Source organism: Argiope bruennichi, chromosome 10 (assembly GCF_947563725.1).
Source record: "Argiope bruennichi chromosome 10, qqArgBrue1.1, whole genome shotgun sequence".
NCBI classification, from domain to species: Eukaryota; Metazoa; Arthropoda; class Arachnida; order Araneae; family Araneidae; genus Argiope; species Argiope bruennichi.
In genome coordinates this window covers 123,551,233-123,576,074 of record NC_079160.1, presented here as the reverse complement: position 1 = coordinate 123,576,074, position 24,842 = coordinate 123,551,233, and the positions used below count along the sequence as shown (strand labels likewise).

The following is a 24,842-nucleotide window of genomic DNA, read 5'->3' as shown; positions in this document are numbered from 1 at the left end:
GCGTTTAGCTGACTAAGCAATTTTATAAAGCTTCTCTTGAATTAATTAAGTAGAGAAAGTGGAATTGGATCACGAAATAAGAGAATGAACTTACTATGGGCTAAATTAAGATAAAATCTTGGAAATTAATTAAGTTGAAATTAAAGTTTATATAATTCAAAATTCATATGTTAAAGAAACAGAAAAAAATTGAAACATGCATGTAGCAATGAAGTTGAGAATAAAAATTATATAATAAATGCTGATATGGAAATTGATTTTCAATGAAACGACTTGTATTTATTAAAACAGAAATCACTGAAGAGCACAATATACATATGACATTATCATATATCATATAACATGATATTATGATGACAGTCGATTTCAGTTTAAATAGAATAAACTATTAACATTTCATTTTTAACAATAGAAAAGTTGTTTGATGTAAAATTGATGAATTCATCACAAATCTGAAAATGGTAATTTTGGCATTTGGTAAGTATGAGAATAGTTCGTAAAGTATATTTCATAACGCTAGGTAATTAGGGTGTTCCTATCCACGTTCAACGTACGCTGAGGAAATCAACGCTTGTTTGAAATCATCACCACTGGGACGTATTGTTGAAAAAGTCCAGCTAAAAATAAACACGCGCGTCCAAATGCTACAAGATCCATCTGCTGACACATTCTCAGACCAATTGTTAGATATCTGTGATGGAAAAGTTGCTGTCTAATAAAATACTGGATGTATAAAATTACCCACTAATTTCTGAACTATCGTTGATTCGCAAAATACTCTCATTGACCGCATATTTCCCGATGTACGCACATAATACAGAAATCATGCGTGGCTGGCAGAGAGCCATTTTGGCAGCAAAAAATGTGGACGTCGACGATTTAAACTTCTAGATACAGCAGTCTTTGCCAGGCGACTTGGTATCATACAAATTGATCGATATAGTTTGTGATGCTAACGAAGCTGTAGATTATCCAACAGAGTTTTTGAACTGATTGGATTTGTCAGGCATGTCGTCACACCTTCTACAACTGAAAGTTGGATCGCCGGTTATTTTACTTCGGAATTTGAAGCCACCATGGCTGTGCAATCACACGCGATTGGTCATTAAAAATTGATGAAAAACGTTATCGAAGCCATCATTTTGAATGGTAAATTCCGAGCCGAAAATGTTCTGCTGCTACGAATTCCAATGATTCTCACAGACGTGCCAATTGAATTCAAACGCGTTCAATTTCCTATTAGATTCGCATCCGCAGTGACAATCAATAAGTTGCAAGGCCAAACGATGTCTGTTTGCTGCTTAGATTTGGGCATACCATGTTTTTCACACGTGGCATGTTCTCGCTTGGGCAAACTATCGAGCTTATTTGTGTTGGGCTAATGACGGACTGAGAAAAAATATCGCACACTCAATTGCTCTTCGAAATGAATATTGATTTTCTTTATTTCATTTTTATACTTTAGGACAAAAAAAATATATTACTTTTTTCACTTTACGTTTAACTTTTAAGAGATCAAACAATGTATATGTTCGTTACGTTAATGAAATACATTGTATTGAGAAAATGAATGGTTGGTGTTTTTTAGTTTTTATCGGCGATCATCGTCTACAGTGCCCCATTCCTCTTTCTGTCATAGATCCCATCCCTACACACTTATAATACATTTGTTAATAACCCAAATATTCAAATATTCAATAGAAATAATTCATAATGCGGAACAACGTTTGCCGGGTCAGTTAGTTATTATATAATATTTATGAGTTACTAGAGACCTTCGAGCCAATTTTTTATATCTCTTTGGCTTATGATTAGGGATGGCGAATATTTTACGAGCGGTTATTACGTAACCAATACCAAAAAGTCACAAATACCAGTGATCAATACTTTTCTTTGAGGGGTGTGATTCAAATCCTTGATACGATCTTACTGGTGATATTTCGATTACAGGTTTTGGATCACGATAGAAAGTACCAATCGATACGATATCACTGAAATTTACCGGAGCGGTGACTTCCCTGGAAAGTAACAATCGATACGATTTGTCCAATGGAAGCTCTCGGACAAAACAGAAAAGGAGAAATCTGTGTGTCCCATCTCGCTACTTAGTAGCTTGAGCAAAGTGTGCGAATCTGTGCTTCTCAAACGCCTGAATCAATTCCTCAGCGACAATAATATTTTAATATCCGAACAATGCGGTTTTCGTAAAAATCTGTCGACGAATCACCAGCTAATTCGTGTTACAGAATTGATTCACAGCGGCTTTGTGAAGTCTTTTTCTGGACGTAGCCAAAGCCTTTGATAAAATTTGGCACGAAGGGCTTTTATTCAAGTGCATGTGACTTGGACTTTCGGCGCAATTTGTCAAAATTTTACGCTCGTACCTACTTTCACGTAATTTTCGGGTGCGAGTTAATGATATAATTTCTTCCCCCAGACCAATCCTGAGCGGTTGTGTGCAAGAGAGTTTACTCTCTCCAACTCTTTTTAACATGTATGTTAACGATCTACCTAGAGCTAGTAATTGTCACTTAGCAATTTTTGCAGACGATACCGCCATTGTCACACAGCATAGGGATCCAAACATAGTCATAGCAAACATACAACAGTACATGACCGTTTTACAGTGCTGGCTCATCGGCTGGAAAATAAAAGTCAACCCAAGTAAATGTGCGTGCCTCCTGTTTACTAAAAACTGGTAATGCCTCACTTAGCCCCTATCCAAATTTTCGGCCAACCCGTCCCCTTCGTAAATGAATATAAATACATAGGGTTAATTTTAGACGCCAAATTGAGCTTTAATAGTCATATTAAAGCAGCCCTCACCAATGCTACAAGAATGAGTATTAAACTCAACAGCTTAATTACTCCATGGAGCAAGCTATCAATTAGGCTCAAGCTTCTGCTCTACAAAGCTATTTTAAGATCAATTTTAATGTATGGCTTCCAAATTTGGGGGACGACTTCCGCCACTAACATTAAGAAGTTGCAAGTTTTCCAAAATAGGCACCTGATGAAGATTGTAGACGCACCCTGGTATATGAGGAGAAAAATTTTACATGACGATCTCAAAATTGAACCTGTTTCGGACTTTATTAGAAGAACATCAATCAAATTCTTCGAAAAACTACCCCAGATTCGTAACTAGTTACTTAACCTACCTGCTTATGATCCAGTAGTATCCAGCTCGTGGAAGAGACCGAGAGCTGCGATAGACAATGTCTACGTTAATTTTCCCTCGGTCAAAAAACTGAGAATTAATTAACTCTGTTACCAATCTGGTGGATTAAATTTATCCAAAATTATTTGTTTTGGCCTCAGATAGCTATGATGAGCTACACGCGTGAAATTTCTTGAAATTTTTTCTTTCAGTAAATTTATTTAAAAAATCAGTCCCAATATTTAAGGCTCGTGCAACGTAATTCCGTTAAATTTCTCTGTATTTTACCCCATAAATAATCTAAATATTATTTTAATTAATTAATTATTGTGGCAATCGTAAATTGATGAGCAATGAAAAGGCGCTGTATAGGTCGAAGTAAATCTCCTTGCTTAGTGCGAACTTTGACAAGACGCACTATTCCGTCTTTTCCTTTGATTAATTCCACCACTTTTCCAAGAGGCCAACTGATTCTTTTAGCCGTGGTTTCTAATAAGACTATATCTCCTATGGAAAAGAGATAGCTGTTTCGTGATTTTTTCGCATAACTTCTAAGCTGCCAATAATGTTCTCTCAAACTTGACATTAAAGTCTGAATTCCACAATTATATACAGGATTTTTAGTATAAACATATGCGATGGAGCTGTAACACCACACATCTCAAAGTTCGCCGAGGAAAGAAAAAAAGTTTTTGAATTTGTTTTCAGGAATTCCAGGAGTTGAGTTGTCTCAGAAGTGAAAGTGCTTTTCGTGACAATTATATCATAAATTATAATAATATGAATTAAATACCAAATTTCATGATTTTAGAGCTTTATAGCGCTCGTACATACTAGTTTCAATTAAATTTAACTTTTCTCTAAACTGACAAATTAAAGTATCCATTCCAAATTATGATGTGGAGGTGCTCGTGACCACTTTGTCACATCGCGGAACTCCGAAACATCACGACGTTGCCGTTGCCGTGAATGGATTGAAAAGTGAACGGACCGGTTATTTGAACTATCGTATCATTGAATTGCATATCACTGAAATTTATCGGAGCGGTGACTTCACACTTTCCAGTGAAGTCACCGCTCCACTTATTGAGAGTAACTTTGACTTTCCGATATTCGATTTGATGATGCACTATTCCATGCAAATCCTTTTTAATTGCTTGTGACTTGACTTCGCATATATTCCGTTTACTGCTAGCGCCATCTATTGGTAGAATATAGAACAAAAGTAAACAATTTAAAGAAATGACATATATATTTAATTCAAATTTTTCAGAAAATGGTTTACTCCAATACAGAAATTAAATAAATAGTTTTGAAAAAAAAATCAAGTTTAAGAAGCTGAAATAGATAAATTAATTCGATCACACGTTACTTAAATTAGTAAATTAAATATTAATTACAATTAATAAATTTTAGATTTAATATTAAGTAATAATTTTTAATGGGGTCAATTCATGTGACGTAAAAGTCCCATGTCATACACTTCTTGCGCATGGCATTTAAGTTTCATCCGCACCGCTATCGTTGATCAGTCTGCCATTAACGTTCTCCGCCAAGTATGAAGCGGATTTTTTGTTTACATTTGAAGTTATAATTTTTGAGTCATTTTCTTTCCTCTTATTATGTGTTAACAGAAGAAATACTGGTGTGCTGATGGATGCATGCTTTGATGCGAAACACAAGAGTGACTGTCATGATAAAATGTTTTCTTATTTTCCTTTCAACAATCCTGACTTGGGTTGATAGCTTTGGTATAGATTTTTTCAAGCCTTCGAAGTCGCTGATATGCTCCGATCATTTTGAAGAATTCATTCAGTGTGTGTCCATTTATTAAATATAGCTGTTCCAGTAATTTGGTAGAAAAACTATTCGAAGAAAAAGAAATCGGTAAGCGATTTGCCATCAAAAACAATCAAACAAAATCGCGAGTGCATTTCTAATTTACTTAATTCACATTTGATGAAATTTCTGATAATTTTGAATATGCTTAGAAGGGTTTAAAATGTTTACATGAATATTACATTCCATTTTTTTACAAAATCTGATCTAAATTTAATTAATGTAAGTAAAGAAACTCCTGTTGCAAAAATAACAACTGCTATAATGCTAAACTTAGGTGGAAGTGAATATTACTAGTTTTCTAATTACATTTGCACATTTGTGATGGATTCAAAGTGAATTTATATCAAACAACTTTTCTATTGTTAAAAATGCAATGTCAATAGTTTATTGTATTTAAACTGAAATTGACTGTTACCATATCATGATATACCATTGTGCACCTCAGTGATTTCTGTTTTAATAAATAAATGTCTTTTCATTGAAAATCAAATTTTATATCAGCATTTATTATATAATTTTTATTCTCAACTTCATTGCTACATGCATGTTTCACTTTTTTTTTTTTTTTCCTATTTCTTTAACATGTCAATTTTGAATTATAAAATTCTGTGAAAGCAAAAAAGTGTTTCTTTCAACTCCTCTTTATATCCTATTTAACTTCTCACTCTCTCTGTATATATATACTAGCCGCCTTTGGCGACCAGCCGGTTCGCCAATCTTAATGTTCGTTTAAATTTTAATAATTAAATAGGCTGAACCGGAGTTTAACCCCCTTCTTCGCCAAGTTGCGATAACGCGCCAAAGCTGGCAATCTTTATTATACACTATAATTGAACATCTGTTCCTTTGCTTTTGAACATTTCGCAAGACCGTTGTTGGCGATTTTTAAAAATTGCTCCAAGCAGGGTCTTAAACTCCGGTCGTACCATTAAATACTTTACGCAATTCCAACTTTAATAGATTCTTCAGCAAAATATTTTAAAACTTCAAATTTTGACAGTCATATAATTCACTCATAATATTATAAAGGCCTTCAGTCATAGCGTGATATGTATCTCTCTCATTTTCTGTTACCCCTCGTAGAAATTATGCTTTAAATTAAAGAGGAAATGATTAATCTGCAATTAATATAATAATATTTTTTACCGAAACAAAGCATTTTTTTAATACAATGATTACTGATAATAGAGTCACTGAGCGTTTAAACTTTATGGGCACTAAAGAATATCTTTCTTAATTTATGTAATATCTCAAGAATTTGTCAACAAAAATTTCTCAGATTCATCATGAACAGATCTATTAATTAACAATGTTTAATTTTAAATGCATCAAACACTAAGAAAATAAAATGAATCGTTTAAAATAATCGGTTGAAAACAGGTTTAAAAAACTACTTAAAAAACGATGTACTTAAAACTATAAGCATATACAAAAATATATATAACTAACATAAATACAATTTAATTACAAAAGCATGCAATTAACCTAAAAATAATTTAAATCATTGAAAACAGGTTTAAAAAAACTACTTCACAAACCATGTACTTAAAACTATAAGCATATACAAAAAATATATAACTAACATAAATACAATACCGTCAAAACCATAACTTGTAAAAAAACCAAGTCTCGCAACTCAGTTCTTCTATCGTAAAAAGTTGTGAGATCCATGTAATACCAAGCCGGTCAATTCATTCAGTCCCTACTTAAGGGTCCTTCTGTCTTAAGTTATTACGTAATGGGGTCAATTCATGTGACGTAAAAGTCACATGTCATGACCTATTCGCGCATGGCATTTAAGTTTCATCCGCACTGCTTTCGTCGATTAGTCTGTCATTAACGTTCTCCGCCGAGTATGAAGCGGATTTTTTTGTTTACATTTGAAGTTATAGTTTTTGAGTCATTTTCTTTCCTCTTATTATGTGTTAACAGAAGAAATACTGGTGTGCTGATGGATGCATGCTTTGATGCGAAACGCAAGAGTGACTGTCATGATAAAATGTTTTCTTATTTTCCTTTCAACAATCCTGACTTGGGTTGATAGCTTTGGTATAGATTTTTTCAAGCCTTCGAAGTCGCTGATATGCTCCGATCATTTTGAAGAATTCATTCAGTGTGTGTCCATTTATTAAATATAGCTGTTCCAGTAATTTGGTAGAAAAACTATTCGAAGAAAAAGAAATCGGTAAGCGATTTGCCATCAAAAACAATCAAACAAAAACATGAGTGCATTTCTAATTTACTTTATTCACATTTGATGAAATTTCTGATAATTTTGAATATGCTTAGAAGGTTTTAAAATGTTTACATGAATATTACATTGCATTTTTCTACAAAATTTTATCTAAATTTAATTAATGTAAGTAAACAAATTCCTGTTGCAAAAATAACAACTGCTATAATGCTAAACTTAGGTGGAAGTGAATAAATTTCTTAAAGATTTATTTAGTAAGTGAATCCTTTACTAACTACTAAAAATCCTTTCTTATTGACTGTTATAATGTATATATATAATTGATGTACTTTATTAAAAGTGCTCTTAATTTGATAGATTGAATGCTATATATAAGAAATATATATATATATTTAAGTTTTGAAAACACATGTCATTTAGTTAAGTATATAAATGCAAGAGAATTGATTACTAACAAAATTATATGAATTCTGATTTCAGTGGAATGTACTCTGCTTCTTCCCAGACTATTATTTTTTCTGAAATAATCGACAGAATCAGCAATTTGCAAAATGAGCTACAAGAACTTCAGGATTCTGCAAGAAAGAAAGAGATTCATTCCAGAAAATATTAGACTCTTTTTTTTCTTTTTCTATTTCTTTAACATATCAATCTTGAATTATAAAATTCTGTAAAAGCATAAAAGTGTTTCTTTCAACTACTCTTTATATCCTATTTTAATTCTCTCTCTCTCTATATATATACATTTATCATGACCTTATTCTTGTTTATTAAATTTACTGTATTATATGTTTTTGTTTTATTTTATGATATTCATTCAATGTAATTTTTATCAATGTAACTTTAGCATTAAAAAAATTCATAAATGTTCTGCTTTAAAAGTATATTGTTCAACATTATGTTTTTATTGGTGATAAAAAAAATGTTGTTTAGTATCTAGGATGTTTCTGTTGAATAAAACTGATTTCATTATTTACATTGACATTCTTGTAATACTGTGTTTATATTATTTCTAAGTGTCTAGAAAAATAGATGTTGATAAATAGTAAATAGTTTTTTTGAATTAGTGAGTGCATTAAAACATCATTTTATCCTATTTTTCCAAATAATTATCATATATATTTTATCTATATTTTTTTTGTAATGTGTTTTGTAATAAAAATTATGAAAATTTGATTCAGTTTGTTTTCCTTTGATGATTTCTACAAATTAAAATGAAATAACTGATTCATTAAGTTGCATAGATTTAAAAAAAGGTATCTATGCCTTTTATATTTTATTATTTGAAATTGTAAACATAATTTATTCAATATATACTAATTTGAGTTTCATGTTCTTTCCTCTGAGCAAACATCAGGGGTGTTTGTGCTCCGGGGAAACCCCGGAATTCCGGGGATTTTGAACTTCGATACCCGGAAATTCCGGGCATCGTTATTCAAAAGGAAGTAGGAATAATAATGAATTATTTATTTTGATCTGGGTAATTTTGTTTGCTTTGAAAGCAGAAAACGCAAGGTCAGTGTGTGTGGTGAAAACTTTTCCTTCCTTTCTCCAAAGGCAGTGATAATGCGTGAAAAGGGGGAAAAAACTTCTTTTTTGTTCTTTCCTTATTGCGAGTTATGACTCATTCCCCCGGTTCTCGGACATTCTCTTCTGGATTCTTTTCGGCAAGTAGGCGCAGCAGAGAAAAAAGGGAGAGACTTCGTTCGACCAGATGTGCGATCACGTGACCTGGGTTCAAAGGTCTTAATTTTGCAAAAATGTAATTCGTTGAACTTTTATAATTAGATCATTCAATACTTCATAATTGTAATTTTTCATTTCTCTCCCCCCCCCCCTTCTCGAAACTCCAAAATGTCGGTAGTAAGTCCGTAAAAGTCTAAGGGGATTTTTTGGGGTCCCACAAACACCCCTGAAACATAAAACATCAAAGTCTCAATATTAATAAAAATAATTACATAAGAAAAAAAATGTAATAATTTTATTAGTAAGCTTTAAAATATTAACTTATCTAAGAGTAATAATTATTTTTTAAAAGAACTATATTCATAAGATTCAACATTCAATAATATGTAAAAACGAACATATGTAATTTTTCAAAAGCACTGCCATAGTCGTTTGTCAAAATGTATCCTTTGGATAAAAAAGGAAGGGATATGGAAAGGAAAGAATAAAGTGGCACCAAACGAATTAAAAAGCGATGGTAATTAATTATGCAAAAACAATAATTCCATTGAAAATACTAATTAAAATTTTAATATAAAAAATAAAATTATATAACTACGAAAATTTGGATTAAATAATTCAAAATAATATCTTCTTTTTAAAAAATCAGAAGTTTTTCATAATTGATCGGCTAGCGAAATATTTACAAAACGATGGTTTCATCAACGTTATCGACAGACATCACGACATGCGCAGAACGATTGAAAATTGAACAGAAGTGGTTTGTTTGGTACGTGACCGTGAATTGACCCCATTAGCTAACCTAACAACATCTTATAGTGACCATATCAATATTAAAAATCTTTTATGGTTTAAATAAATAGATTGACTTGGCAATCGCACTAAACAATCTAATTTAATATAATATGTTAATGTAATCTAATTTAATGTAAAGATACATTGTGTTTCCATGCGATGGCCAAGTCAATCTATTTATTTAAACCATAAAAGATTTTTAATATTGATATGGTCACTATAAGATGTTGTTAGGTTAGCTAATACGTATTAACTTAAGACAGAAGGACCCTTAAGTAGAGACTGAATAAATTGACCGACTTGGTATTACATGGATCTCACAACTTTTTACGATAGAAGAACTGAGTTGCGAGACTTGGTTTTTTTACAAGTTATGTTTTTGATGGCATCTCATTTCTTTTTGTAGATAGTCCTTTTCTTATTTTTGTATGTAGTCTTCCACTTTTACTTTTCCGGTACTACTTCCTGAGCTTCAGCTACAGTTTTTCTCATAACCCACTCCCTGTCTCTATGGGTTTTTCTAGTTAGCTTTGATGTTACAATTTTTGACAAGTCTGGACTGTAAATGCTTCTCAATCTGTTGTATTCACAAATTGAGGATTCCTGCGCTTTAATACTTCCAAAGTCGACATTTATTAGATGTAAGCCGTCCAGACTTGTAACTCTCGGAAGTGCCACGTACGCTTGACCGGATGTGAACGCTGCAGAACCGATATCCATCAGTGCATTATATAGACTTAGACTCTGACTTTTGTGTATAGTTATAGCATAGGCTATACATATAGGAAACTGTTCGCGATGAACATAAGCTCTATTAATAATTTCAAATTTAGTTTTGACCGGACTAAGCTCGTAAACATGTTCTTTATTAAATGTAATGTATATTTTCTTAATTATTTTTTATATTTTCCGGATCAACCTTTACTCTTTGCACTATACCGATAGAATCATTAACTAATCCAAGACTCACGTCAGTATTTCGCCTTAACATGACTTTTGCTCCTATTTTTATAATTATGTCCTCTTCCAGGCCTGCAGTCATAGAAGCATCGTCTTCATATTTTTTTATAAATTCACGAGCTCTTTTTGTTAGGTATCTGGGGAAATTTATGCTATCTACAGCTGTAAGTTTTATTTTGGGATGTGGAAGAGATTTAAGCATTGCAGAATTTAATTGTTGACACATGTTTTTTGTAGGTAATAAGCAAACGGTATCATCAGGAAGTTTCGAGAGGTGTTCAATTATTTCAATTAATCTGTTTTCATTTGAATTGGATTTGAGAGTTATTAATCTAGTCGAGAGTAAGTCGCGGTCTTTTTGTAGTCACACCTAATCTTATTCTATTTAGCATTTCAACAAAGTCAAAATCATTGAGCTTTCGCATGTTAATTGTAAGTTCATCGTATATGAACAGTTCAGTCCACAGATTCGGTACACTGAGGGAGCCTAATAACTTGTTAGTTTCAGCAGTTGATAGTTTTTCAAAAAGTGACTTTTGTCTTACCGGCGGACGCTGTAAGAGATCTCCGAAAACTACAAGATGTTTTTTTTCCAAACTACCCATTCTGATCGTCTCTTGTGTCGAATATTTCAGATAAGTGTAAGTGAATATATGTTACAGTAACATTGGATATCATTGACACTTCGTCTATTATAAACAACACTACTTCTTTCAAATCTGATCTCAGAATTTGGAGCACTTCATCAGAAAGTTGTTTGTACTTCGGTGTTTGCTTGTGTTCTACAGGCAGCTGCAATAGTCTATGTATAGTCAATCTATTCTATGCATAGTCAGCTATTCCTGTTGGAGTTCTAACTGCCACTTTTTTTGTTTAAATACGTCTTAAAGCAAATTTTCAGAGTTTCTATTAAAACGCTCATTCCAGTGCCACTAGTTCCACACACAAAACAGCGTAAAACGTCAGCGTTATTATCGGTTGTGTCCATTTTATTTGTGATCATATCGAAGACTCTTTTTTGATCGGCATTAAGTTTTGCGATCATACTTTGAAGATCAGTTTGCTTTCTTCTACCAGATTGATTTTCTGAGAGTCACCCATTGCGTTTGCAGCTTCCACAGCTTCAAATTGAATTATTTCAAATTAGATATTGTTAGAAACCTGTAATTTTGAGAGTTAATTAATTTTTCCCAGCGAGAGTAGTGTCATCATATGAAAGACCGTTTTACAGTAATCTGTATTGTATGCTGCCGGATGCCGAGCCAGTGATACGAGAGCTTGGTGACAAACTTGGCGACCATTTGGCGACTTGGCGACGAATTTGCCGACAAAATGGATAATGCTCGAAACTTCGAAAAATTTATTGATCCGCCCATTATTACACGCATATTTTAGTTTTTCCTTGCTTTATACACTAAACTCTAATTATATTCTAAATTTGAAGCTTCTATGTCTACTAGAAGTGCCTTAGAGTTTTGATGATCGGTCAGTCAGTCAGTGAGTGACAAAATTCACAAACTTTGACTAGTTATAATTCTTTAACTACTGGTTCAAATTTAATGAAATTTGAAATATACCGTGTTTATATAATGTCTGCTTTGTTACTGAAAATTCAGGCTTCTAGTTTTATCCACAACGAAGTTATAGGGAGTCGAAAATGGCCTGAACTGCTTCGAGAAAAGGATAGTACGGCCGTGCCGCTCTTTTTTTCTCGACTTGGCAGGGGCACTGCCGTGCCCCCAGATTTACTTACAAAAGCATGCAACTAACCTAAAAATAATTTAAATCATCAGTTGGTTGTCATGTTAACAATCAGAACACAAAGCGCATGCGTGAATTTTCTTCACCAGTTACGTTAACACAAATGCGTGAATTTTTCTACGCCAGTTGGGGTAACGCCAAGCAGATTAGACTTTTTTTAATTTCCTTTATTCTGTGTTATTTTAATTCAAAAGTACTTCAGAATGAATCTGAAACATGGATTCATTAACAATGTTTAATTTTAAATGCATAAAACATTAAGAAAATAAACAGAATCGTTTGAAATAATCCGCCGAAAACTGTTAACCATAGCCTCATTACTGTTGGGAGAAAAAAAAAACTGAAGCCTTACTCATTTGGCGGTGGGAAAAATGGAAGATTTTTTTGGCGGAAAAGTTGGCGGTGGGGAAAATGGAAGATTTTTTTTGGCGGAAAAGTTAGTTTTTAATTAATAATTAAAATTTCAAAAAAAGGAGGCCCCAGGTGCACATTCCCGATCTCTAAGGTATACATGTACCAAATTTGATAGCTGTATGTCAAATGACCTGGCCTGTAGAGCGCCAACACACACACATTGAGCTTTATTATAAGTATATATATATATATATATATATATATATTATGACCTTATTCTTGTTTATTAAATTTACTGTACTGTATGTTTTTGTTTTATTTTATGATATTTATTCAATGTAATATTTATCAATGTAACTTTAGCATTTAAAAAAAATCATAAATGTTCTGCTTTAAAGTGTATTCTTCAACATTATTTGTTTATTGCTGATAAAAAAAAACCTGTTGTTTAGCATATAGGATGTTTTTGTTGAATAAAATTGATTTCATCATTTACATTGACATTCTTGTCATACTGTGTTTATATTATTTCTAAGTGTCTAGTAAAATAAATGTTAATAAATAGTAAATAGTTTTAAGTTTTTTGAATTAATAAGTACATTGAAACATCCATTTGATCATATTTTTTCAAATAATTATCACATATATTTTACCTATATATTTTTTTGTAATGTATAAATAAAAATTATGAAAGCGTGATTTTGTTTGTTTTCCTTTAATAATTTCTACAAATTAAAATGGAATTATTGATTCATAAGTTGCATAGATTTAAAAAAAGGTATCTATATCTTTTATATTTCATAATTTGAAATTGTAAACATAATTTATTCAATATATACTAATTTGAGTGTCATGTTCTTTCCTCTGAGCAAACTGAAAACATGAAAGTCTCAATATTTATAAAAGTAATTACATAAGAAAAAAAAAATGTAATAATTTTATTAGTAAGCTTTAAAATATTAACTCATCTAAGAATAATAATTATTTTTAAAAAGAACTAACTGGGGGGACTATATTCATAAGATTCAACATTCAATAATATTTAAATAATATGTAGAAAAGAACATATGTAATTTTTCAAAAACACTCCCATAGTCATTTGTCAAAATGTATCCTTGGGATAAAAAAAAAGGGAGAAAAGGATATGGGGAAGGAAAGAATAAAGCGGTACCAAACGAATTAAAAAGCGATGTTAATTAATTATGCAAAAACAGTAATTCCATTGAAAATACTAATTAAAATTTTAATTTAAGAAATAAAATTATATAGCTAAGAAATTTGGAGGAAATAATTCAAAGTAATGTCGGTAACAAAAAATCAGAAGTTTTTAATAATTGATCGACTAGCGTAATAATTACTAAACAATGGTTTCGTCAACGTTATCGGCAGACTTTACGACATGCGCAGAACGGTAGAAAATTGAACAGAAGCGGTTTGTTTGGTACCTGACACGTGACTGTGAAATGACCCCATTAATAATATGATGGAAATAATAGATATTTGGAACAAATATTTAAAGATAACAATAGCAAATTCATTTGTTATTCAAAAAATCGTGGATTATGCATCTCTACTTATGATGCAATAATTGCTTAGCATGATATCATCTCTCTCTGTGAAAGTTGCAAAGTGATGAAATCTACGGAAAAATATGTTGAATTTATTTCATAAATAAATATTTTGGGCCCTCTTGTTTAGAAAGGTTTATATTATGTCTTGAATATGTGTATAATTTTTTTTTATTTGCTGAAAATTTTTTTTATATATTGAGGCGTATCAAGATTTTTGGTTTTGAATTTTGGCAATATTTTCAAAAGACCGATAGGACGGGAATTTGTAAACAAAAGTTGTGCGATGTCTTCTGCAATTTCTTGTGTTTCTGTAATGGAACTTATTACAATTTGTTAATGCTCGGGGGAAAAAAAAATTGAACTTATGAGTGAAAGCTTACACTAATGAAATTGTCTGAAAATTTCAAGCATAATTTTGTGTTTCAAATTTAGGATAACTGATTCGTCTCGAATATTCTAACGAACAGCAGTCTACTAAATTGGCCTTTTAACCTTAAAAATATATTAAAGTATTTCAAAATTCAGAACTATAAAATTATATTCACATTCTCAAAATATATTTCTTGGTCTTTAATCTATTTTGAAAGTATGTCTGCGAATAGATTCATTAAACATAGTTCAGTTAGTTTGAAACAATTCAATCACAAATACTCCACATTTATTAGGAAATCACCTGACAATAGATTTTTAAAAGGTGTAGCATTTGGTGTGCACAATAAAAGAAATGTTGCTATTCTTTTTCGAGTTGTCAAAGGAGCTTTAAAACTTCGATATATAATACTTGGATCTGCTGTTGGTGGAGGTGTGCAACTCTCCAGGGTAATAAGACAGATTTATAGAATTATGTGTATATCTAATGACTAATGTAATTCCTATAAATTTAATGTAGCTTAATAATTGTGTATATTTGGCTACAAGTTTTATGTATATTTTTTCTCTGAATCAGTATTTAAAAAAACAACTTAAATTACTGAATAATGTAATTTATTTGTTTTAATTAAAATTAAAAAGTATATTAGTCATTTACAATTTCATTTCTTGCAGTAGCCAGTTGTAAACTTTTTGTTAGATAATATCCATAATAGACTATTGTTATTCTAATGTATTTCAGTTGTGTTCAAACAAAAATCTCTTATTAAGCAAAAAGCAAAACCTTTTTGACTAGTTATTGTGGTTGATTAAAATTTGCAACGACATGTTTCAGCTATTATTATTTTCAATTAATATTGCAAATAATTATTCTGGTATCTAATCATCAGTTATAGAACCAAAAGAGCTAAAAATCTGTAATTTAATTCTTCATGATAATTCCAGATTAAGTTGTCTATATCTCACCGTTATTGTTTGTGCTTAATGACTTTTCCTTGAACACCGATCTAATATTTCTATACATATATGTGTAATCAGCATTTATGTATTAATTGCATTTCAATTAATTATATGCCAATAGGTTCATTCATAATTAAATTTGATTGTTTGCTAATGACATTCAGTTAATATGCAACTACTATTTAATTTCTTTAAAAAATTATTTTGTGATATTGCATTATTTGGCTGATTTTGTATCTGTTATATCTTGGACATTTATTTTATTAAGGTATTTAATATAGGATTTATTTTATTACCTTTGATTAGCAAATTCATACATGTCATTGTAACATTCCATCACATAGCACATTCATTTAGAAAAGCATGCTAACACTTGTATGCTGCTAGTTTATAATGTGTTTATATGTCCCTTTTTCATGTTTAATCACAATAAGTAATAGCAGTTAGGAAGAGATAAAGAGTTGTATAGGCTTCATAAAATTACAGTACTTCAATTTTTTACCTATTAATTAAATGATTTAATTTTGTAAGTAGTATTTAAATTGACCATCATTCTTACCAATTTTTTTTCTTTTTTTTAAAAAAAAAATTTGTACAAAAATTAATGAAGACTCTTGAGACATTTGGAGAAGATCAAGAGAAATCTAGAAATGATGTTTTTCACATTTTTATTCTTTTTATTGATATGTAGACCTATACATGAACATCTATTTTCCTATGCAAGCAATTATTGAAGTATGGAATTGTTGGAGCAGTTCCATTTCTGACTTTCATTATTTTTGTTTTTGTATTATTCCATTAAATTGTGTTATGGATTAGATAAATTGACTTGTTTAATTTATAAATATTTATTGCAAGAAATATAATTATGTATATATATATATTATAGAAAGAAATTTTGATAATTTTCTTATAAAATTACTGTTTTGAAAAAGTGGTTGTAACAATTCCTGTGACTATATAAAAGCCTAAGCCTTGCTTTTCAACATTAAAAAAATATTTAGAGATTTGTGAACAAAGAGATTAATCTAATTTGAAATTATTTTAACTTATGAAATCTTTTCCAATTGTTACAAAAAGAAAATTTTATTGCACTATTAACTCAAATTAATACATGAATTGCTTATTTAACTAATTTTCAGTATATTAATAATATTTAATTATTTCATTTAATGAAATATTTTCTTATAAATAAAACAAGAATTTCCTTGTACAGGTGTTTGTTTTAAAAGCAAAAATATACCTATAATTACTTGACATAAACTTTCGCTATAGCCATTTTATCCGAAGTTTTGTAATATGTGCAATATCCATTCCATAGTTCAAAACTATTTTATTCAAAAATTAAAAGTTTATTGGAGAGTGCTTTAGTTTAGATTGTTATTAAAATCTTATAAATCTTAATCCTAGAATATCATTTAGGTAGTAAATATAATTATATTATCTGTTATTTGTAATCTGTTTAAGTTATTTTCCATATCTGTACAAATTAGATGTTGTTTTATGATTTATTTATTGAACTTTTTTTTTAAATTTATGTATTAAAAGCCATTTTTCTAATAATATAATTTTTACTAATTTGCATTTTTAGCCTTTCAATATTTAGCATCATTTGATTCATATATATATATATATATATTGTTTATATTAGAAATATGATGAATGGAAAGAGAACCTTCCAGACTTCAGTTGGATAGCAGATTTAATGCCTCCACCAGAAAAAATTGATTCGTATAGAGAAAGATTATTGGATCTTAAGAATCATATTAATTTACCAGAAAAAGGATGGGCCAAGAAAAATATTGATATATTTGCTAGTAAGTTGAATGACTGGAAAGAGCTTTTAAATGCCAACAATCTCTCTGATTTTAATGATGGTGATCCAACAACCGAACTTGCAGAAGGTAAATGTGCATGCTTCTTAAAAAAAATTTTTTTTTTTTGATATATTTAAAAATATTTGTTTTTATTACTAATAATTTTATTTTGAAAACTTAAAAAAGTTTTGTATTTTCATTTTTTAAAATTAATTTTATTACCTAGTTTAGATTACTGTCATTTTGTCTATAATTTCTGAAACTTCTTAGTTCTTGTGTATTAGACTAAATTCACGTGGGATGGTTTTGGTAGATATTGTTAATTCGGGGAGGCACATGATCTGTTTTGTTAAGTGGTTGCTATTTGGATGCACTGTGCTTCTGTTTCTTACAGTCATGCTGAAGCATACCCTGGTTACCCAATGAGAATACTTCAGTTTTATTGCCAATGAGGTACATGTTCCTATTGAAATGGATGGCAGTGTTCATATATATTTTGTATTTCATATGCCTTTGAACTAGATGACTAATCATTACAAATATCATATCTGACTCGTGTAAATCAAATATGCAGCAAGTAAAAACTATCAGTATTTGAATAATTTATTTTATTTTATAACATTTACAATTGATTTTCTTTATGCTCTTAGATTATTTTCGTGACTAATAAGTAAAGTGAATATTTTGTATCTGTGGGGGATAGGAATGTAAAAGCAAGCAAAATTTTATTATGCTTTTGTGATAATTCATGAAAATATGTACAAAGTTAAGTTTATTTTATTTTAGAATTCAGATAAAATCTTTCTAGTGGGGTACATTTTATTGCCATGTAATGTTTTTTTTTTTTAATGTCAACAAATTTTAGAATAAATTTTTATGTATAGTTTGAACAATAGTTTTCTTTAGAATTTTTTTTCTCTGGCTTATTTTGGTATGAAATATTGCATTCACTCTTATAAAAAATGCTACTTAAATCATCGTAATAAAATACTTAGTGTCCTTTTATTTAATTGTTTACGCCTACTGTTTGTAGAATATATATGGTGTGTCTCTTATATTAATATAGATCACAACTATATTAATATAACAGGTTGAAAGTTTTTAATATTTCAAGTCATTTGAGCCTTATTTGGCATACAATCATATATTTGTCTGTGATTTTGTTCAGTTTCAGATTAGAATGTTAACAAATGTAAATTTTACCTGTTATGTGACAATTTAAGTAGATTTTTCTAAGAACACTCATGATATATATTTATTTTTATGGTTTGTAGAGATTTTACTTTATTCTCTAAGTTTCTTTTATTTTTACCAATATTGACATGATGTATTTATGTACTAATTCATATGTAAATTTATTTGAATTATCATATACATGCAATTTTTCTTACACGTTTTATTTTTTATAGATTGTTCATCATTTCACGAGATTTTACAGAATATAAATGGCTGTTTTTACATAATAAAAAGTGCATAACGTTTGCACATTACTTTCACTTGTGGTATTCATCATTATTATATAGGTTTTTAATTTTTTTTTAGTGTAGCGTTTAACAGCATTTAATATTTTTCACTTGCTGTAGGATCTTTAGTCAATGCTCATACAAAGTAAAAACCCAAATATTCTAACTGTATGCAAGGTATCCTGATTTTTATACCAATTAAGTACATCTTCACTATATTAAATGAAATTAAGTCAAATCACTTAATATATCACCTAATCAAACACAATTTAACATAATATATTTACTGTAAAGATAAGCATGTCTTTTCCATTTTTATTTTCATATTTGTTAAAGGAATTTTTATTGGAATGAAGATTTGATGACATCCTTGAAGTAGCAATTTCAAGAAACAATTTTCATCAAATAAGTTGAAAAGTTCCCTGTTTTTAAGCAAATAAGAGATCATAAGCATATACTGTGAATATTATTAACGGAATCCTCCTATGTTTTCACATAAAGAGACATTTAATGTAAAATAAAATTTCAGAAGAAACTGTGCAAAGTCATAGACAGCTTCAAAGATATTAAATAATATTCAATTAATCTAAAACATTTATAACTTCTAAGCTTTAAGGGGAAAAAAAAAAAAAACTATGATCTGTTATTATAAAGCTTCATAGATTAAAAAAAGTTATGAATAAATGTAGTGATGTAGAAAGCATATGATAAAATATATATATGCAAATTAAAAACAGCTGATAATGGTTTAAGATATGAAAACCATAAATGAAATGTTATAAAATCTGTAATGGTTGCAATAACATATTGAAATAATTTAAATTAAGAAGAAATATATTTTGAAAGAATGAGCAAATATTAAAAATATAAGTGCATATAATTATTTGAAAATACTTTAAAGAATTTCAAATGATCCAAAAATTAATAAAGGTTTTTACTAGTGATAATTTTGAAACAGTATTTAGAGCATTGTTTCTAGAAATGAAGCAGCATTCAGAGCATACCAAAAATAACATTTAAATCAGTTAATAGTACAATTTATTGATCTCCGACATAAAATTAAAATTTTCAAGAAAATATATCATTCAGTAGTAGATGCTCATTAATTATTTCTACCAAATCAAAATATGAAGATACATCAATGATTCCCCCTTCCCTTTCTTTTTTTTAATGTATGTACATTGAATTATAATCATACATCATAATACATACATATAATCATACATCATAAATAATACTAAACATGTTCTTTAATTTAATTCTTAAAATTATTTACAATGCATAGCTGAAATTGCAAATATGCATTATTTTATAGCAAGTCGGTAAATATTTAGCAGCTAGAATTTTTAGCTCCTGTATGAGTACTGAGTAATGTTTTTATTCATTGTCAGGATGAATATTGATAAGAATTTATGTTAAATGAGTTTGGATTTTTAATAGCATGTAAAGACTTTTCATTTGATTTATGTAATAGTTCACAATAATGAAATGTTTATCTCGATACTTATCACTTCTAACTAATAATAAAGATGAATGTGTGTGTGTTGGAGCTCTACAGGCTGAATCCTTTGACCTACAGCTGTCAAATTTGGCACATATATGCTTTGATAGATAGAAATGTAGATCTCTATGCAATTTTTTAAATTTTTTTTAATTAATTAAAAATTAAGTTGAATTGTGACGATTTTCCACTGTAACTTCCTTATGTGCTGAATAAATTTTGCACCATTTGAAAATTATCTTTTAAAGGATACAATTTAAAAATCATACAAATTTTTCCTGAATTTTGGCAATTTTTTAAAAATATCCCCTTCCATTCCCAATTTCCATTAATAGCTTTCTCTATTGTCTTGAAATTCAAATCATGTTCTTTGTTTCATTCAATAGTTGATTGTTTGATTTCTTTGAAAGCTGTAGAAAATATATAACATATTAAACAAAATCTTTCTTTGAAAGCTAAAGAAGAAGGATTTTGATTAATATCTATGTAGTTTACAAGGCAAATAAAAAAATGAAGTTTCATATCACATAATGTAGATGAACCAGACATTTATTTTTTTAACAGCACTATAATATATGTTGTTGGGGGAAAGCAGTTCTTGATAAATACAAATAAAACAGTATTTTTCTTGTTATTTAATTTAGTAGTATAATGAATTATTTCCGAAAGAGGAAATCTGACAAAGTACCAGATAAGCTATTTAACAAAATTTTATCACATTTGTTATCAAAGAAAGGAACCTGCTAAAGATGTCATATTAGTCTATTGACTATGTGTGCCAATGACAGCTTAAATTCACCAATAGTATGGAGTTGAACCAATAGTATGCAATTAATGCACAAGTACCAATTTCTGTTGCATTTTTTTTAGTAGGAAAAAGTTTTTTTGTGAGCCTATTTCCAACAAAACAATTTTGGGGAAAAAAAAAAAAAAGATTAAGAAGATAAATAAATATTTAACGAATTTGAGTAAGAATTTTACAATCAGAGTGATTTTCTGAGCTGTTTGTATCTACAAATAAAAAATTGGAAAAAGAGAAGACCTTGTAAGAATTTCCACAATCCCTTGTTTTTTTTTTATGAATAAATTACAATCCTTTATATTTTTCATTATTCCATATATTTTCTTTTACTGGTTTTATTTCCATTTGGAGCATAGTTCAATTTAAAGAAAACTTCAAGCATAAATAAAAAGAGTTGTTAAGAAACTAATTTTTCCTCACAAAATGGTAAACTTTTAAGTACAGAAATCTACTTTTTATAAAAACATAATTGTATGTACTGGCTATCTACTGTAAATAAAAATTATTTAAAGGAATTTTTTTTGTCAATTTTTGTCATTTTTTTGGCTGTAATGTAGATTATATATTTCATTGATTGATTTATAGTTGCTGTACCACCCAATTTTGAAAGTTACTGTACTGAAAATGATTCATTGCCTTTTGTTATCTATTGATTTTAATTTGTTTAGACCCATTTTTTTTATTAAGTTCAAAATAACTTAGTATATCATATGTATTTTGGTTATGACTCTATACCTGAATTGGTTTTAACTGATTTTCTTATTTAAATTTGAAATATAATCATACTGTAGAAATTTTATTTTAAATTTCTGTATTGTAGTTCAATTTTTCTCATTTGTTAAATTTTATTGCAATTTCAAAATGGTTTCTTTTTTGCATGAATTTTACTTTCTTTGTCCTATTTTTCAATAATTTTCTATTCTTTATTTTGTTGGTTTATTTATATTCAGTATTTAAAATCATATCAGATGTTTGTTATTTTTGCTTTTATTTCTCTTTATTATTTGAAACCTATTTGCAAATTTCAAAAATTGAAAATTTTTGCAACAATTTTTATATTTAAACTTTATATTTCTTTTCTTTTTTTTTTTTTTTATCTTAATAGGTTTGCTTGCTAGTTATGGAACAAATAGCTCATCTTTGCCTTTAGGTCTGTGTTTTCTATATTATTTTTATTTCTAAAATTTGATCTATCAGCAGTATTTTCCTTAACTCCTCTTTCTATTTATATTATTAAATTTTAAAGCTACAATTCTTAATTACTTGAATGAGTTAAATTGAACTACATTTCAGAATATTGAAACATATTTTATTATTTAAGTAAGACATGAATTAAAATTAATCTGCTCATATTAAACTGAATTGTGAAAAAGAAAGTAAAACTTGCTAAATTCTGTTGGTAATTATTCTAGTTGCCAGGTTTTTTTTTTTTTTATGTCTAATCATTACTTTTTATGTAAGCAATAAGACAGTGTTATTAAATAGATGTTATTTGTTTGAAATCATTTTTATGAATAGACGTAATCAATAAATCAAATGAACACTGGTATTTTAAAATATTTTATTACTTTAATTTCTTAGTTTCACAAGTATATAATAATGTTTGTATTATAAGTTCTTTGTAATATTTGTTATAATAATCTACAGCATTTATTATGTACTCTAAATATGTTTATTTAAAATGAAATAATTTTTTTGCAGATATGGCTTTGCGGACAACAATGTCAGCTACTTCTTCCTCATTTAGAACTCCTGGCGATTCTAGTCTGAATGGTGAAAAAACAAGAATAGACAAATTGCAGGAAGAATTGATCAATGTCCAAGTGAGGGATCTTAAATCAATTATACGTGATTAATTTTCCTTTCACTATTCAAATTAATTTAATTTCTTTTATCTGTTCTTATTTTTTTTTTTTGTATTAACCTTTTTTTTTTATTTTTTTTTTAGATTAAATATCAAAAGGAAGTGGAACGATTAGAAAAGGAAAATAAGGAACTTAGGAAACAAATCATGCTAAAGTCAACTAAATCAGAATCATCTAGGAAAATAAAGGTTCAAAAAGATTTCTATGCTCCTTAAACATCTTATCCATTAAAATTATTCTGTATAAATTCAAATAATATTCACTGTAATATTCATTTTTTTTGTACCATGCACTATAAATTTTTTGAAGTATTTGACTTACCATCTTCAATTGAAATATATTTTTCTTCGTAACAGAAATCACTGATTGATATGTATTCAGAAGTTTTAGATGAACTAAGTGATTATGATTCTAGCTATAACACACAAGATCATCTACCCAGGGTAAGTTTTTATGTCATTCATTTTATTAGCTTATACTTTGAACCATTTGTATAAAGGATAAACTTATTTATTTAGTTCAGTGATTCTCAACCATTGTGCTGCAGCACTTTTGTATGCTTCGAATTCTTAAAGTGTGTGCTTCAAATTCTTAAAGTCTCAAATATTAGAAAAATATATAGTAAAAATCATAATATTTTTTTTTTATTATGAATAAAAAAAAGCATTATAATTTTATTACTTTAATTTCTTAAACAGTATTAAAAACATTATTCTTTACATTATTTAAAAATATTATTACAGTTTTCTACATCTGGTTTGTGTGAATTCGGATTTTTAGTATTAACCAATATAAGAATGAAAAAAAGATCGAGACTGTTAAATGTAGAAGACAATATGAGAGTAACACCAATAGACCAAATATAAATGAAATTATTAAAAAACATAAAGTTCAAATTTCTCATTTTATTATTACCTTGTAATTAATCCTTTAAGAAGCATACAGTTGTTTTTGTATTACATATTATATTATTTTATTTCACATTCAAAATTATTATCATAACATTGAGTATTGTAGGTAACAACTTTTAAACTTATCTTTTTCTTTGTATGCCGCCACATTTTGAAATCGTTAAAAGTGTGTCGCGAGAAAAAAAAGGTTGAGAATCACTGATTATTTGTATGATTTTTTATCGTATACTTTTCTTTTTCATCTAAAAACTTTTATTTGTTTGCTTTAAAGTTGTATCACTAGAATAAAAAAAAATGATTTAGAAAAATATGGTTGAAAATGATATAAAAATTAATTAAAAAAACCAAGTTAGCTAAGTTTATGCAGTAATTAGTGGTATAAATCAAAAGTAATTTAAAACATAGTATTTTGTTTTCTCATATTACAACGAATAATATTAATTGAAATAAAGCGCTGAATTATTTGCAAAGACTAAAGTTGAAAATACATCAAAAATGTAAAAATAAATAATAGTGTATACTAAATTTTTAATAGATTAGATCATTTGAATATTTTCTGATTAAATGTGCTGTCAGGCTATAGAATTATACCAATTTGTTTGTAGTTTACCAAAAAAAAAAAAAAAAAGCTAGAAAGTTTATTAATTTTTTTTGTTAACATTTTTTTTTCAATTAAAGCTAAGAAAACTCCAATTCATTTTGTTGTAAAAATTCTACATAAGAGTTTTGATCATTCCTAATTATTGTTTTTTTAAAGTTAGCTTTTTTTCATCCCAAATCTATTAAAATATATTTTTGTTATTTTATGTAAATATTTATCATAGAAAAAGG

The 24,842-nt window shown here is 28.7% G+C and overlaps 1 protein-coding gene across 2 annotated transcripts in view; it reads left to right on the top strand.

Annotated features, from left to right (window-relative positions):
* The first annotated feature begins 14,554 nt into the window (after positions 1–14,554).
* LOC129989505 (dynamin-like 120 kDa protein, mitochondrial) overlaps positions 14,555–24,842 on the top strand; it is a 33,023-nt gene continuing 22,735 nt past the window's right edge. Inside the window, exons 1-6 of one of the 2 annotated variants that reach the window (XM_056098077.1) lie at positions 14,555–15,142; positions 17,304–17,556; positions 22,341–22,385; positions 22,937–23,058; positions 23,184–23,288; positions 23,457–23,543. In XM_056098077.1, the coding sequence (XP_055954052.1) occupies positions 14,912–15,142; positions 17,304–17,556; positions 22,341–22,385; positions 22,937–23,058; positions 23,184–23,288; positions 23,457–23,543 (843 nt within the window). In that variant the 5' untranslated portion in view covers positions 14,555–14,911. The remainder of the gene's footprint in view (positions 15,143–17,303; positions 17,557–22,340; positions 22,386–22,936; positions 23,059–23,183; positions 23,289–23,456; positions 23,544–24,842) is intronic. The other variant, XM_056098078.1, reaches the window with a different exon arrangement.